At 39.5% G+C, this 15,717-nt stretch overlaps 1 protein-coding gene across 19 annotated transcripts in view; it reads left to right on the top strand.

Annotated features, from left to right (window-relative positions):
- Positions 1–15,717, top strand: part of MCF2L (MCF.2 cell line derived transforming sequence like) — a 160,016-nt gene that overhangs the window by 141,266 nt on the left and 3,033 nt on the right. For 9 of the 19 annotated variants that reach the window (XM_052773693.1, XM_052773694.1, XM_052773701.1 and 6 more), the window contains 14 exons: positions 1,685–1,800; positions 2,768–2,837; positions 4,052–4,144; positions 4,306–4,398; positions 5,748–5,873; positions 6,603–6,824; positions 7,404–7,496; positions 8,008–8,086; positions 8,249–8,315; positions 9,619–9,734; positions 10,413–10,499; positions 11,344–11,403; positions 11,755–11,829; positions 15,239–15,366. In XM_052773693.1, the coding sequence (XP_052629653.1) occupies positions 1,685–1,800; positions 2,768–2,837; positions 4,052–4,144; positions 4,306–4,398; positions 5,748–5,873; positions 6,603–6,824; positions 7,404–7,496; positions 8,008–8,086; positions 8,249–8,315; positions 9,619–9,734; positions 10,413–10,499; positions 11,344–11,403; positions 11,755–11,829; positions 15,239–15,366 (1,425 nt within the window). Of the gene's footprint in view, positions 1–1,684; positions 1,801–2,767; positions 2,838–4,051; positions 4,145–4,305; positions 4,399–5,747; positions 5,874–6,602; positions 6,825–7,403; positions 7,497–8,007; positions 8,087–8,248; positions 8,316–9,618; positions 9,735–10,412; positions 10,500–11,343; positions 11,404–11,705; positions 11,830–12,613; positions 15,367–15,717 lie in introns of those variants that run through there. The other 10 variants (XM_052773704.1, XM_052773705.1, XR_008232954.1 and 7 more) reach the window with 9 other exon arrangements.

Genomic DNA, 15,717 nt, shown 5'->3' with positions numbered 1-15,717 from the left:
AAACACAAGTACTGCATAGGTAGGAAAACATGAAGGGGTTTTTTTATATTAAATTTTTAAAATAAGTATTATGTCAGCCTGAAGTGAAAAAAAATTGTCAAAAGTGTTTTGTCAATGTATGGATTTCATGCTTTTGTTCTTTCAGAATCCAAAGCACTGAGCTCTGTCAGGTTTGTTTTCACTTCAGGTGGGTTAGGTACCCCTTCTTTATGCCAATGCTGCTTTGCTGATATGTTCAGCAACATCTTTACTTCAAGTGGAAATGAGTTGTTCTCTTCATGCATCTCTTCACAGCATCTAAACTGCATGGTGGCTGCAGTTCTTTCCCTGTTAATTTATTTTAACTCCATTTTACATAAATTATTTTTCTTTTTTAGGGCTGTACCACTTTTTTCTTTTTTTCTTTCCCCCTCTCTTTCAGACTCTGCATTTTTCCTATTTGTGGGAGAGATATGAGAGACGGACCAATGGTTAGCTATCTATGAGCTACAGCATCTTTGCCTATACCTTTGTTTTTTCTTTTTTGTGGTGTTTGAGGAAAAATACTCAGATTTTTAAAGGAATGTTCCTGATTTAAAAAAAAAACAAACACCACCTAATTGCTGTCCTATTCAAATGCTTGAATTCTTCAGGCTAGCTGGCTTTATCAGCTAGTTCTCCTGCTTTTTGTAGTTTGGACATCACTCTGAAATTGAAAATCTTACTTGTAGGTGCACTTTTGCTTATCTTTTAATTTAATTTGCCAGTTTGTTGTAATTCAGTGCAGTTTATTATAATCAATGTCACTAATGCAGCGATAACCTTGTCCGTGGTAATTGTGTTTAAAAAAAAAAAGGAGAGAGCAAGAAATTTAATCCAAATCTAAAGTAGGTCTCATCATCTTCCTTCAGTGCCTGTACACTAAGAAATCTACTTACATTAAGAAGTCTGCTTACAATACAGGTACTAGAGTATTCCTGCAGTTTTTCTGATTGATTGGTTGGGGGTGTTCTTGTTTGGGTTTGGGGTTTTGGGGGGAGGTTGTTTGTTGGGGGTTTTTTAGTGTTTTGAGAGACCACAGATTAGTGACCTCAGGACCAGAGGAGAACAGTCCTGGGCTAAAGCCACCTGCGTGCTCTCTTTTCCTTATCTGTGCTAGATAAAGAGGCAAGAGGTTGTGGCCTTACAGGACAAATGGAAGATGTCAGAATGTAAAGTTATGACTCTGGTACCAAAGCTAATGAAAATGTCTTAAAGATAGAACTTGCAGCTTAATGGTTTCTGTTACCTGCAGAAATAACTAAGGTCAGCTTGTTCCTTCGTACTAATAGCTAAGACTGGCATGAAGGTTTGCGTGTGTACTGGAATTGTGGCTTTAAACTCAGATGTGTAAAGTCTTAACAGAAAAAGTATGAACTATAATTTGTAAGCAGTATGGGAATGCATAGCCTTTGCTTTGTGTAAATGATTGCAAACTTTGTTTTATCCTTGCTTAGCTAAAATTGCAGTAATTATTCAAGTGTCTTTCTAAAGACTATAGGTGTGTTTTACTGGACTGATGGAAAAACAGAATTTGTATATTTTTTTCACAATTAATACTGAGCTCTTTGCTGTCTGTCAGCCTGCAGGCAGACTGCCTTGTCAGAGAGAGATAAATACTGCAAGTAATGGGAGATAATCAGTGCGCTTCTCTCCTGTGTTGCAGGGTTATGCTGCAGAGATGGACAACCCCTTAATGGCTCATCTCATTTCACCAGAACTCCAAAATAAGAAGGATATCTTGTTTGGGAATATGGAAGAAATTTATCACTTTCACAACAGGTGAGGATTTGCATTCAGATCTAAAAATAGCATTTGGATGGGATTCTTTTACTCTTTCTTTTAATCTGATTTAAATTACTAAAAGATCCTTACTGAGTCCCACTTGGCTATCTGGCACGTGAAAGTTCATATTACATAGAAGAGGAAAAGCAAAATATCTATAAAAGATGAGCAAAGCTGTGTGAAACTTTATTCAAATGTTTGCAGTACACAGGCAAAATTTTGCATTGTGGTCCTCTTCCTGAAGAAAGGTACTAGGATCTGGTTAGCCAATTAAAGCAAGGTTTGTTTGGGTTTGAGTTTCTTTTTATTTTTTATGAAATTTGCTATGGAAAGTAAATTATTTTTCTAAACCACAAATTAAATTCTCAACTCTTACATCTGATTGAGGCTGGTTAATTTTATACTTGAGTGACCTCTCTCTGAAGTTTGAATCCTTGCTGCTAGAGAGCTATTTCTTCACAGGATAATATTTAAATTGTTAGAAGAGAGAAGTATTTTCAAGAGAAGTTAAGTACATTAAATAGTTATTTCTTACTCAGGCAAAACTAGACTGGAAGTTTTGCCACTGATCTTTTGGGGTGGTACTTTTTTGGTTTGGGGAGGTGGGATTTGGTCAATTTGTTTGCTTTGTGGTGTTTGGTAGTATTTGGAAGGAAAAACCAAACACTTCAAACTGTACAAATCCTGCTGCTGAATACATAAGGCAGGGAAACAAAATCCCCCTTCCCTCCCCAATCTTATATTTGATTTCAGTTGTAGCAACAGTAAGCTAAAAGAAATTGGTCAGAATGTTTTGTTTAATTTGCTATCCCTTTTTAAATACATGATCTAGAAGAGTTTTGTTTAGTTTTGTAGTACAGAATTACAACTCTGTTTCCAAAAGTTTAGAAAACAAATTGCAGGAATGTGAACAATTACTGCAACTTTTTTAACATGTGCTCTAAGAAAATCTTCTTCCTCATAGAATATTCTTGAGAGAACTAGAAAACTATGTAGAATTCCCAGAACTAGTAGGACGGTGCTTTCTGGATCAGGTATGTGTCATCTTTTGCTGGCATTTTGTTCATAAGCCCCCCTAGGACTGTAACATATGAGTGATTTTTCATATAGTAATTGCCACCACATCCCCTTTGTTTGTCTTGAACAGGTAACAGGTTGAGAATGGAGATGTTAATTGAGAGTTGGGGATATTTTCTGCTGTGTGGGGTAATTAATTGTGTTAGAAAGAGCTACTACCTTGTTGAAAGAAAATTGCTTTATGAAAGTGACAGTTAGGAAAACATGAGAGGAGTCATGTACTGCATCGTTTCACATCACTATAAAGGATTGATTTACTTGGTTAGATTTCTTTACTGGATTTTGTTGTTGTTGTTCTTTTCTGTTCTCTTTAAAGAGTACACCTCAACAGAGTAAGTTCAAAAAAAATATTTTTATTCTCAACATAGAAAGCTATGACAGAATTAAACTTTTTAAATTGGGATTTATTAAACAGTGAGTCTCACCTGTAGTATACTAAAGGCTAAATAAGAATCTGTTTATGGAAATCAATCTCCTGTTGTTGCTACCTATTGATGCTCTGAAGTCCTGGGAGGAGCCCTCCCTCCCCTTTCTGTTTTACTGGCTACATCCATGGAGATGCTGTTTCCTAAAACTGAAGGACCAAGAGAGGTACTTCTGTGCCTGCTGATTTTCTACCTAGTCTTTCCTTTTTATCTATAGTTGCTATGACATTTTCAACAGTCTTATTTCCCTTCGCTTTCAACAAGTCTGAACTCATGCTATTTAGTTGCTGAAGTTGAAAGGGGCAACAAACTGCTTGGTCTACCTTGGTGCAACTTCCAGTGAAAAACACATCCATAAAATGAAAATGTATAAGGAAAAAAGGGCAAAGACTTTTTAAAAAGTTGCACAGAGGGACTCATGGTTGGGCATTCATAGAAGTATTTTTCATATTGTAATAGAAATATATTTGTAAATATAATATGTGCTTCTTTGTAAGGTACCTAACATTCAACTGAAGCAAAAATTAACAGGAACATTTTATTCTGATGTCCCAAGTACAAAATTAGTAGCCATTATAAAATCAGTGATCTTGAATATTTGTTTTTTTGCTTGGGATGCCTCAAGGAATTGCATTTTTTGTTGTCGTTTTTTCGTAGCCTTATTGATTATGAAAAAAATTCATATGAGCTTTGTCTATTAAAGTCACAAGAATTTATTAACCTTTTGTTTCTCTCACCAATTTCAGATGGAAGATTTCCAGATTTATGAAAAGTACTGTCAAAATAAACCTCGATCTGAAAGTTTGTGGAGGCAGTTTTCAGATTCTGTATTCTTTCAGGTATGCTTGCTTGAAATCTCTAAAATAATTGTGGTTTTCATTTTGTTGTGATTTGGTTTTTTTGTTTGGTTGGTTTGGGTTTTTGTCTTTATTTAATCATCTCAAGAACAAATAACAAAAATATTGATTAGTGTCCTGATGAAATCCAACACTGATTACAGGAGTGTCAAAGGAAACTCGATCACAAGCTCAGTTTGGACTCATACTTGCTGAAACCCGTTCAAAGAATAACCAAATACCAATTACTGCTAAAGGTACGTGTTACTAAACTATAATGCTAAGTACATTTTGTGTATTTGGTTTTTTAAATGCTGCTTCTCTCAGCCTGCTGGAGAGAAACCTAGAAGTTAGCAGACAGATGTATAAATCATAACAGAGACAAATTCCAGTCTATCAACTTCCAGCTCGGTTGTCTTCTTTTCCAGCCAAAAAGCTGCTAGTAGGCAGGCAAATGTTACAGAGACACCTTGCGTAACTACTTTTGCCCTTATATTTCTGCTGAAGAGAAGAATGAAAAGTTGATTAGGGGAAATGGAGAAGGACCAAGAAACCTTTGCAACAAAGAAAAGAGAGTATCTGAAGTACTTGTTACTCTTCAGTTACAGTTGCCTCATCCATATTGCAGGAATTTTTGTTGCTGCGTTCTAGGAAATGTACTTGACTGAGAGCACTGTATGGTGTTTTTATGAAGGATGCTGTTGTGATTCACTTAAACATGCTATGCTGAGAGAGCAAAATGAGAGCTATATACTATCATAAATTTTTAAATTATTGTATAAGGTTTTGCCATGTTTGAAGTAAGAAATATTTCCCACATAGACACATGTTTCAATAATTGTATTTAACAGTAGTTTAAAAAAATTGCCTCGGACCAAATTTACTCTTGAGTTAAAACTGAGCTGAATTTAACAGCTTTTAAAGAATTAATTACATTAAGGTTGTGTAAAGAGAGGAGTATTAGGTTTTTGATTTAAAGTATCTTTACTGCCTGTAGTCCATGAGTTAATGCTTATTCTTGTACTGTGAAGTCTGGGGGATTCCACGTGAACTTGCAGCTATGTTTATCTGGATCAAGTTGGAAGATGCAGCTTCACCAATAAGCCCTTTGGAGAAGCGATGCCTTTTTAAATGTGTAGACAATGCTCAGTGCAGTTTAAGTCTGTTACTAGCATCCCAGGCCTCACCATAATTCAAATAATAAATGAAATTTGCCTGGTTTTACATTTGTTCTCTTCTAAAAAGTAACAGATATAAAAAATATCCTTTTTTTGTTTGTTTTTGGGGGTTGTGGGTGTTTTGGATTGGGGGGAGTTAGCAATTGTGCTGAAAAAAATGTTTGCAAAGTTAGTCTTGTAAAATTCTTAGGTAGAGTTTACAAAACCTGTAGATGAACAAAATATATTTGGCTAATTAGCAGCAGAGAGGAGAAGTAAAACTTCAGGGTCTTCTGAATTCCAGCCAGTATTTAACCCACTAGATTATATGGTATAAAACTTTACTGGATAACTTTAAAAACATAGCCCAAATTCAGTGTTAAAATTTGAACATTCCTAGTCCCTACTGTTTCCAAAGCTAAGTATGTCGTCATTCCCGGCCTACTCAGGAAATGCTGAAGTACAGTAAGAACTGTGAAGGTGCTGAAGATCTCCAGGAGGCATTAACTTCTATATTGGGTATTCTCAAAGCCGTTAATGATTCTATGCACCAGATAGCTATTACAGGCTACGATGTGAGTAACAGTATTTTTACTTACTTTTTAATTTATTTTCATTTATTTCTTATATATATGTACAGCATACCCTATACTGTGTACTAATAATGAGGAGAATGTTTTACAAAAGGTGTCTTTATACTGAATTGTGTAATGAAAATAATGGAAAATGGATCTCTCTATACTCTTCTGAAGTTTTCCTGCTATGAATAATATTTTGCTCCATCTACCCAAGTTTTTTTTCTTTGATCTACTTGACACTGAGTTAGAAACTGAAAATCACCACAAAGAGCCTGGTTTAGGCTACTTGCCAAATGGGAGTTGCTCCTAAGTTTTTATATCTGTGTGTAAAATTACACCCAAAACTTCCAGTTAAAAAAAAAAACAAAACCAAACTAAAAAAAAACCCCGAAACACAACATAAGCAGCTTTGGAGCAGAGTTTGGGAAAAAAAACCCAAGCAACCAAGTATGTGTATTGTGCCTCCCCCTCTCTCTATGGGTAGATCTCTGTACGTCTGCTACTGGTACTTTTGACTGTAAAATACTGCCTGAACAGTGTTGGGAGAGAAAACTATGCGTAAAAATCCAACACTGACTTTATTTTTATTATGTTTCAAAACCCAACATAAACACTGATGTGAGAGATTACTTGGAACAACAGAACTTGTGAATACCTGTTCAGAGTATGTGTTTTAGTCTGATGTTATCTCTCTGTAGTTATACATATCGCTTTTTTTTGTTCCAGGGAAACCTGAATGAGCTGGGCAAGCTTTTAATGCAGGGATCCTTCAATGTCTGGACTGATCATAAAAAGGGTCACTCGAAGGTGAAGGATTTGGCACGCTTCAAGCCAATGCAGCGACACCTCTTCCTCCACGAGAAAGCAGTGCTGTTCTGTAAAAAGCGAGAAGAAAACGGAGAGGGATATGAGAAAGCACCTTCTTATAGCTACAAACACTCCTTAAATGTAAGACACCGAGCAGTCCAGCAAGGTCGAGGTACTGAGGGCTTAGCCTGCAGTAATACAACATTCTAGTTTTTTGTCTGTGAAGCTGTGTTACGGTTTGGCACTGGGAACTTTGCTCTTTCAGGCAAACCTAACTGGTGCTGCAGGTCTGTGTTACTTTGTGTTGCTGTCTGTTAGAGAGATGGTGGGCAGGAAATCACCCTTTGAGAAAATCCAAACCATACTAGTCTAGCTGAGTGTCAGTTATATTAATCACACAGAAAATGTAGAGCAGGGTAGTGTAAAATAGATGTAAGATTTGGTGGTCTGGATTTTAAAAGAGACATCTCATGGGTCATCCTCAATTTAATGTACGGAAACCTTTCTTCCCTCCAAGGTAGCCAAGCTGATACAAAGCACTAAATCCCTTATGTCCAACATGCAGATCATATGTTATTGGCTATTCTTTTCCTTGAGCAAGAAGCCAGATGTGGTTTTCCTTTTCAGAAATAGGGTATCAAAGAATACCAGTAGCTGCCTGCTTCTGTTGTTACCGTAATTGCAATGTGGTAGGTCAGCTTCTGTTCTCTTTGCTTCCAGATGGCAGCAGTTGGAATAACAGAAAATGTCAAAGGTGATGCAAAAAAATTTGAAATCTGGTATAATGCAAGGGAAGAAGTTTACATTATACAGGTAAATAACATGCCACTACGTTAAGAAAAAAAAAGGAGAGCGAAAAGGCGGGGGGGGAGTCTAACCCTAAGAAGATCTGGAGTTTTCTTCCTGTGTTATATCACTAATAGACAGTGATGAGGAAATGCAAAAAAAACGGGAGCGAGGGGGAACCCAAACCACCACCAGATTAATTCATAAGGTAGTTTCTTAATATATTTCAATTGCAGAGTCTTCTGGGGGAAAAAATAATCACATTTTACAATATCGATGGAGGATATTGTATACACCATTACTATTGCTCTCACTGGAGTAGTGGATGGCTTGGGAGCCGGGGTTTGACTGTAGCACGTGCACAGCCTCTGCCTCGGCGTGTTCCAATTGTCACAACTAGTTTCTGTTCGCTGAAGGACTAGAGAGGGACCTCTGTCTGTCCCTTTTGAAGGATTCCTCCAAAGCTGTGCTTTGGCATGCCACTCTGTGAAATAAGTATTCTATGCTTGATGGCTGATTTGTATTTATTTTCGGGTAGGCACCAACCCCTGAAGTTAAAGCTACTTGGGTAAATGAAATAAGAAAAGTGCTGACAAGTCAACTGCAGGCATGCAGAGGTAAAATATTTTGGATAGATCTATATATATATGGTTTTTTAATCTCTTTTCTCTTTGAACTTCAAAACCTGCCCTGTATATCTTCACTGTGTAGGACTATAGAAATGAAAAGCTCAAAAAACAAATCGATGTTAATAGTTCTTTTTGTTTCCTCCACTACAGAAGCTAGTCAGCACAGGACACTAGAACAAACACAGAGTTTACCTCTACCAGCATCATCTTGTACAAGGTAAGTAAGTATGTTGTCAAATCAGCCTGGCTGTCTTGTAAAAATACTAATACATCTAGTTTGCAGTTCTTCATTACTCCTATCCCTTAATACCGGTCCTTATCTTTTAGGGGGTTTTTAGGTCTCTTCCTACTATAAAGCCGTAAAGCTTGGTGTTTATGCATCTCCAGAACTGTTAAACTGAGCAGCAGTGACATGGGCTTTGCCAGTTGATAGAGAGCAACACAGAAAAGTCATTTTGTGCACCAGCCAAAATCCTGGTGGTATTATGGGTCTGTTTGTTGAACAGCTAATTATGTACTTTACACTCCAGATAAGAGAGTTATGTGGAGCAGCGGCCTCTTCCTTCCTTCTCTGTTCTTTTCCTTCACCTGGATTATTTTTTGCTTCCTTTTTGTCTTTTTCAGGGCATTATCTTTTCTCTGTCCCTTGTTCTTCTCCAATTTCCTTTTTTGTTTTTTTGGTGGTTTTTTTTTTAAAGTGATTTGTTGATTCCTCCAGAGTCCCAACTTCTGAGTCAAGCTTTTCTTCTTTTCCTGTTTTTTTATCCTTCACCCTACCAGCCTGTATATTCTTCTACTCCCACCTGCTGTTCTGCCCTTCTCAGACACCTCTTTTTAATCCTCTGCTACTCACTCTTTTTTTCGTGATATGTGTATATACCCCTAAGCCCATGTGCTCATGTCTTCAGTCATTCCCACATGGTGTGCTCTCGAATATGTATCAGTAGCTCTCTGCCCTGCATGTTTTATGCATCTGCTTATCACTCAGGGAGAATTTCCCAGATGTATAGTATTTGTGGGATGTCTTTCTCCATTCCATTCCCAATCCGAGGTGTGATGGGAATCCAACTGCAAGATCCAGCCTATGTTCTTTGTTCATCCTTCATCTTTTCCTGTGTTAAGAGCTTCTGAGGGGCAGAGTTTATTCCCTTTTTTTTTTTTTTCTTTTTTTGATTAGTACATTCAGGAGAAATCTGTCAGCACAGAATGTGTGCCTGTAGCTGAGAGTGAGTGGAAGTTGTCCTGAGCTGTCTTTTCAGTAGCTCCCACTGCCATAGTACGTGAGGTTGCAGTCAGTTAGGGGAGTCTTTCTCCTTTGTACGTGCTCATGGTCTTTCCATGCACAGTCACCAATGACTTCTTCAATCCTGGAAGGTATGATCTGGGAAGTAGCTAAGAAATGTTTTTCAGCCCATATACCTGTACATAAAAGGCAGCCCACGACCAAAGGTCATCACCCCTGTTTAGACCCAAATTTGCTGCAGATCAATTAATTGTCTTAACTTTCTTCCAATAAACAGTCCTTCACGGAACCACATCAGAAACACCAAAAAAATGGAGGAGAGAAAAGCTGATCTCACAAGTCTAGAAGGTTATGGCACCGCAGTAGCGCCAAAGTACCCTGAGAAAGGCAAAGGTGAGTTTACACATATGTACTGTTATCTTCAATTGCAAAGAGCATGCCTGCACTGCAGATGCACAGGCAGATCCACCAGCAGAGTAGCCATGGTAGTGCAGGGAAATGCAGCATTACACCTGAACGAGCAGGGCTTTGCTGCTTTTAGCCCTAAGGCAGCCCACCCACAAAGAGCTGCCCACGCTACACGAGCATGCCGGTCCTATCTGCCCTTAGCTTGGGGTTTCTGCATTCCACGGTGTGGTGTGGACAGGCGCAAAGTCACCTTGAATGAGGGGTAGCCAAAAGGAGGTGGGAGCTATGTATTATGAGGCCTGAGTATGCAGTAGGTCTTCTCTTAGAGCTGCCCAGCTTCTCGGGGTTCTCTTCCTCTGGATAAATTTCCAGCATTACCTGTTCTGAAGAGTTTGGGGTTTGTTCTTTTTGGATTTGTTCTTTTTTTTTTTCTCTTGAATTTTGGTTCCCATCATGGAGATTATTTACTGAACCGGTGGCAGTACAAGCCCCTGCACAGTGAGAACAACTGGCCACTTGGGTTCTTCTGTTGTACCTGGACTTTCAGTTGTCCTTTCTCATCCTAACATGCAGGTTCCCTGGCAGGGCTGCAAACGATTTTTTTGCCTTGATCTTTTCATGGCCTTCTCCCCTTTCTTTCTGTGTCTCTTTCTTCCTTTGTAGATGACACTAGCTCTACCTCAGAATGCTCTGTACTGTCAAAAAAGCGCTTTACACTGCAGGGCTTTACTAACCTCAAAAGTCAGAAAGGTAATTTTAAAAAAAAAAAGCTAGATTGTTTTCTGTTTAAGGCTGTAATTAAAGCATCACTTTGTGTGTGTGTGTGTGTAGTGTAGCAGGTTTTCAGTGTATGTACTAGCTTGTTCTCCTGAGTTCAAGATAGGTTCATGAGTCACTGACCCTCACAGGGAGATTTCAAGAGAAACCGGCTCCAGAGTGGGAGGGGGAGATGCAGCTGGGAATAGTGGAGCTGTTGGAGCAAGGGAAGGAGTGCGGTTTCCAATGCCTCCGGTCTCACTGTCAAGGCCAAGGAAGGAGTTTATAGTGCCCTATTCCTGTAGGAAAACTAGAGGAAGAAAGTTGTCTTCAGATCAGACACCTGGCCTGCTTCTAGCTTCAGTGGATCTGCCCCAAATGCGCTTGTACTTGGCAAAAAGGAATCAAGGTTTTCTAGAGTATTTCTATATTAGCATCCTTGCTAACAGAACTCCCAAAGCATGAATACAGCAGAATGTGTATGACAATGTTGTTTTGCTGGATACAAAAACAAATAAGAATTTCCCTGTGCTTCCAGAAATGGTCTCTACTTTTTTTTCTAAAACAGGCAACAGGAGTCTGAGACCTTTCTTGCTTCCTCCTGCCAAGTAATTGCACTGGTACATTCACTTCTTGTTTGGAACAGCTGTCTTTGAACAGTCTGAATTGCATTAAGATGATGGCACTTGTTCAAGAGCATGATTCTTTTTTTTCCAAGCATCTTTTCAGAATGCCTTTTAAAAACGTGATTACCTTTGAGTTCTTTCTGGAGAGGCTCTAGGGTTGTGTGTCTAATGCTAATGAGGTAAGCACTAATATCCCATGCTTGCCTTGACAGAAACTCCATCTCCTTCTGCTAAAAGCCAGACATTGCCAATGATCCTTCTTACAGGACCAGGTATTGCTGTAGCACTAGATTTATATAAAAATGATTGCTTAATTTGGTGGTGTTTGTCTAAAATTGAAATTAATTGTAATTAGTTGATGTCTAGTTCATTTGGAAAAGTGTACATATACTTTCATCTATTACTGTGAAATAAATTTGTCAATTTATCTTCAAATAAATACATGTAAATAATTAATTCCTTCTGCTGTAATTGACCGACGACAGCTAAAATTAGAGTGATTACAGAAATCCACTTGTTTTCCAGTGTAAACTCAAAGGTATGTAGCATGCAATCCACCTATTCTTTTTTCCAGTTCTTCAATATCTCTCTTCTGTGTTTTTTGCCTATTCATCCTCCTGCAGCTTCTCCTACCAGTCCTGACAAAAAAGCTAAACGGCATGAAGTAGTGAGTGACCCAACTCCTTTTGGTTTAAGAGGTATAGTGATACCACATCTTGTACTCCACAGATACCCACACATCCCTCATGTAATATGGTACATCAGAGCACTGGGAATACCTATATGGTGCTGTTGCATGCAGCAGTGTTGAAAGCAGTTGAGTTTTTCCAAGTGGGTCTGTCAGCTTCTGTGTATACTGTTTTTGATAGCACAACTGGTTGAAGTTTTACCTTGGCACCAAATAAAGTAGCGTATGGCTAACTAGTTTTTAGGAGAGGGCAGCAGGGAAGGGATCTTCTGCTGAAGAAATAACCAGAAGCTGGGTGTTTAATGGAATTACAGGGGTGTCCAGTTGCTCTGTGATACATGGTTTTCCAGTTAGCATCCTACTGTCACTGTGCCCCTTGTGGAGAGGATTTAACTTTTAAAAAAGGAAAAAAACCAAAAAATCCAAAACTCATGTACTCTAGTGGGGGTAGGGATCATCACTGTCATGTGGAATTTCCAGTTTAGATCTGCATTTGTTACTGTAGTCGCAGTGCTGTTGCATCTTTCCTTGGGTAACAGTATGCAATTTTTCCACCCTGTCCTCCCAACCCACAGCTAAGCAAAGAATAGAAAAGCATTTCAGTTAAATGATGCATTTCTAACTAGCCAGGCTGTTGGTGAAGGCTTGAGTACAAATCCCTTGGGCTAATCAACTAGACAGTGTAAGGAGAGCAGTCCCTCTCTTCCTGACTCTCTTTCCACCACCATCTCTTTTAGAAAATGCTACTCTAAAGATGAAGCTGTTTCAAGCCCTACCATCCTCCTCCTCTCCAGGTTTCCACAGCCTTTGTCTTTGTCTCACCTGTGGAAACGATGCAGGTTCAGCTGCTGTGCTGGGGAGACTATATGACACCACTCACCTTGTCTGAGCAGCAGGCAATGTAATCCCAGGCCGGACGCATGCAGAAACTCCACAAGTGTGGATATGGGAGTTACAAGGTTAATCTTCTGCAGGTAGCAGTCAAACCTCTGAGATCTCCAGGTACCATGGAAATCCTGAGGGCCTGGAAAGGCTATCAGAAAGCAAAGGGTGTTTTGTGGCCTTCTCCATGGATGCTGGAATTTTCCAGGGTGGAGAGTCCTTGATCATTCCTAATTTACAGTAAATTCTTGGGTCCTTGGAACAGATTTGTCTGATTTGCTGTCCTGTCCAGCAGCCTCTCACTTTATGAAACCACTAAACCAAGTCAAGTCATTTCAAACATCTAGTAACTCCCCTTTCTGTCTTGCACCTTCCGATCTCTTTTCTGACACTTTATCTCTTCTCCTTCCCCAACTCAAAGAGGGATAAGCAGGCAGTTGACCTGGGCATTTCAGGGTGAAACTGCAGCAGGTGATGGTCACAGCTCCCCAGTGCAGAGCACTTTGCCCCCACTCATTTCCTTTTGCTGCTGTGTCACTAGGACTTACAACACAGTGAGCTCAAGGAAAATGAATTAGTGACAGGATCACCTCTTGCAGATAGATCCTATCTCTGTGAAGAAACCTGTGGGCCCATTTCTGAAGAGAAGCAGTTAATGAATTCTTGGTTTTCCTGGCACCATCAAATCTAAACTCATTTCTGCATAACCCTGTCTTTTCTCAAGACTGTCTGCCATTTTCTTACCTTTCCTGCCTTTATAGGGAGGGAGCTCTGTTGTAGTTATACCGTGCAGAATACACACATGCACATGGAATGTGCATGTGTAATTTTGGTGCCTGTAGTTAGCTAATGTGAATATGACCATAGTGACCGCTTCCCTTCCCTGCCCAGGATGAGATGGGCTTTTATACAGACTTGTTAATAGTAGAGTGCCAGCTTGTATGAGGAGTAGGAGTGCTGTTGCTATGGCAGGATCAGGCAGGTCTGCTCTTACCCACATCAGCACAATATACAAAAAGAGTGAGCCTGAGGAACAAGAGCTGTTACCCAAAATGTTCCAGATGAGCAGGCCAGTGAGTATGATGCTACAGGCAGAGCAATTACCATGATTTCACTTTCTTTTTCTTTTGTGCAACTCATTGGTTCTGTTTCTAATGAGAGCTTGGAATAATTAGGACAAACAAACCAAGTTTTCTTTTGTTGCATTGTTCTTAACTTGGAAATAATGGAAAGGGTTTCAGCTGTGTCCCACGAGCCAACTATAAGATGTGAGTTTCCAAGGAATTTGCATGGAATACAGCAGGAATTTATTACTCAGTTTCTTCACAGATGGAAGTTCATTCTTAACCCTGGACAGGGCCAAATGGGTCAGTACTTCTAACCTTGTGCAGGTCATCCAGCAGTGCAGGTGAGGTAAAAGCGCCATTCCGTTTGGTGTGCTCTGGGTGTGATTTGTTTCTATGATTCTTAGATGACTTTGGCTTTACTCTGACGATGCTCAGTTTTGTTCCTAATGCATTGGCATAACCAGCCATGCGACAAATGCCTCAGAAGCAGTGAAGAGCAAAAATGCTGGTGCTTTCTCAACTTAACTAATAGTTACATAAAAGTTGGGAGGTTTGTCCTTCCTTTCATTCTTTTCATTGAGTTTTATTGTTGTTACCATTTGGCTTGAACCAAAATCTTACTTACAAATATTTGTCTCTTTTATTATGACTTTTTTTTCATTATAAGCTCGACACTTTTATTAGCAGCTGCTGACCTCAGTGAAAAACATCCCACTGGTAAAACTTACTGTAGTTTTATTTGGAAAAGATTTTGTGCACTCTGGATGTGATTCAGCTTCGTAAATAAATGAAATGCTTCATCCTGAGAGAGAAGAAGGAACACTTCAAAATAAATGATGGGCAGGAGATTGGTCTTGTCGTGTTTGGTGCGGTGGCTTAACACCAAGATAAGTCAGTGTGATTAAGTATCCTTGTGTCAACCTGAATACCCTTAAATAATAAGCTGTCTAATCAGGTGAAGTACAGAGTGCCTGTAGGTTGTGTTGAATTTCTTGACAGCTCTAAATGCTCAACAGTTTGAAGGAGGCAATGCACATCCATCCCTTGTTCCAGCAGGTTGCTAGGTTGCTTTGGGTGACAACCGTGTGTGTTCATCCTCTTCCCATGAAGTGTACATTCCTGTCTTCTACCCCTCCCAAGAAAAAGAGTATCTAGCCATCGTTTGTCTTTGTATAAGAGAGAAATAGCTGCTTTTTGGTTGGGAATTTGCATTCTTTCCATCTGTTTCCCTCTCTATAAGTCCAAAGGGCCAAATTCACTGCTGTGCATTGCCACAACTCCACTTACTGTGGTGGAAATGGGCCAACTTTTGCCAGCTCTGAATTTCACCCAGTGGCTGTAATAACTTCACCGTGTACAGTTTTCCTCCTGTTTATGTTGATCACTTAAGAGCTTTTCAGTGGGAAGAACATTTCTTCCAGTCAGTGGCTCACTGCTGCAAAGTTAACTGTTGGCTGTTTGTTCCCCAAGGTTGGGCTAAAACATCTCATTCTCTTGATGCATCTGAAGAAAATGACGGCTGGTCTAGTGCTGAAGATCCGCTGAATTCATCAGATGCGGAGGAAGAAGGAGGAGGAGGGGGAGGCGAGATGAAGCTGGTAACCAGAAACGCTTTCCTGTTGAGCTAAGCAAATGATACCGATCCATTGTGTGTGGCAGTATACAGGAATGCTTTTGAAGCTTGCAGGAAGGAAAGTGTCTGCCTTCAAATCCTCAGCTGGGCAAAATTCCTAGGGCAATGGAAAATATCCCCTTCTCTTAAATCAGCCTTGTGTTTGTACCTTGGGAAGGTCCATCGGTGCCTTTGTGTGCCTGCAGACTGCCATATAGTACAGCAGTCAAGCAATGACATGTTCAGCTACCATGTCAACAGATTGCCACACATACATCATGTCGCTAGTTTGCCAGCTTGGTTTAAGGGGGGTTTTTTTGGTTTTTTTCTATAGAGA

The sequence above is a fragment of the Harpia harpyja genome, chromosome 22 (assembly GCF_026419915.1).
Source record: "Harpia harpyja isolate bHarHar1 chromosome 22, bHarHar1 primary haplotype, whole genome shotgun sequence".
NCBI lineage: Eukaryota > Metazoa > Chordata > Aves > Accipitriformes > Accipitridae > Harpia > Harpia harpyja.
This window is presented reverse-complemented; position numbering and strand designations above follow the sequence as displayed.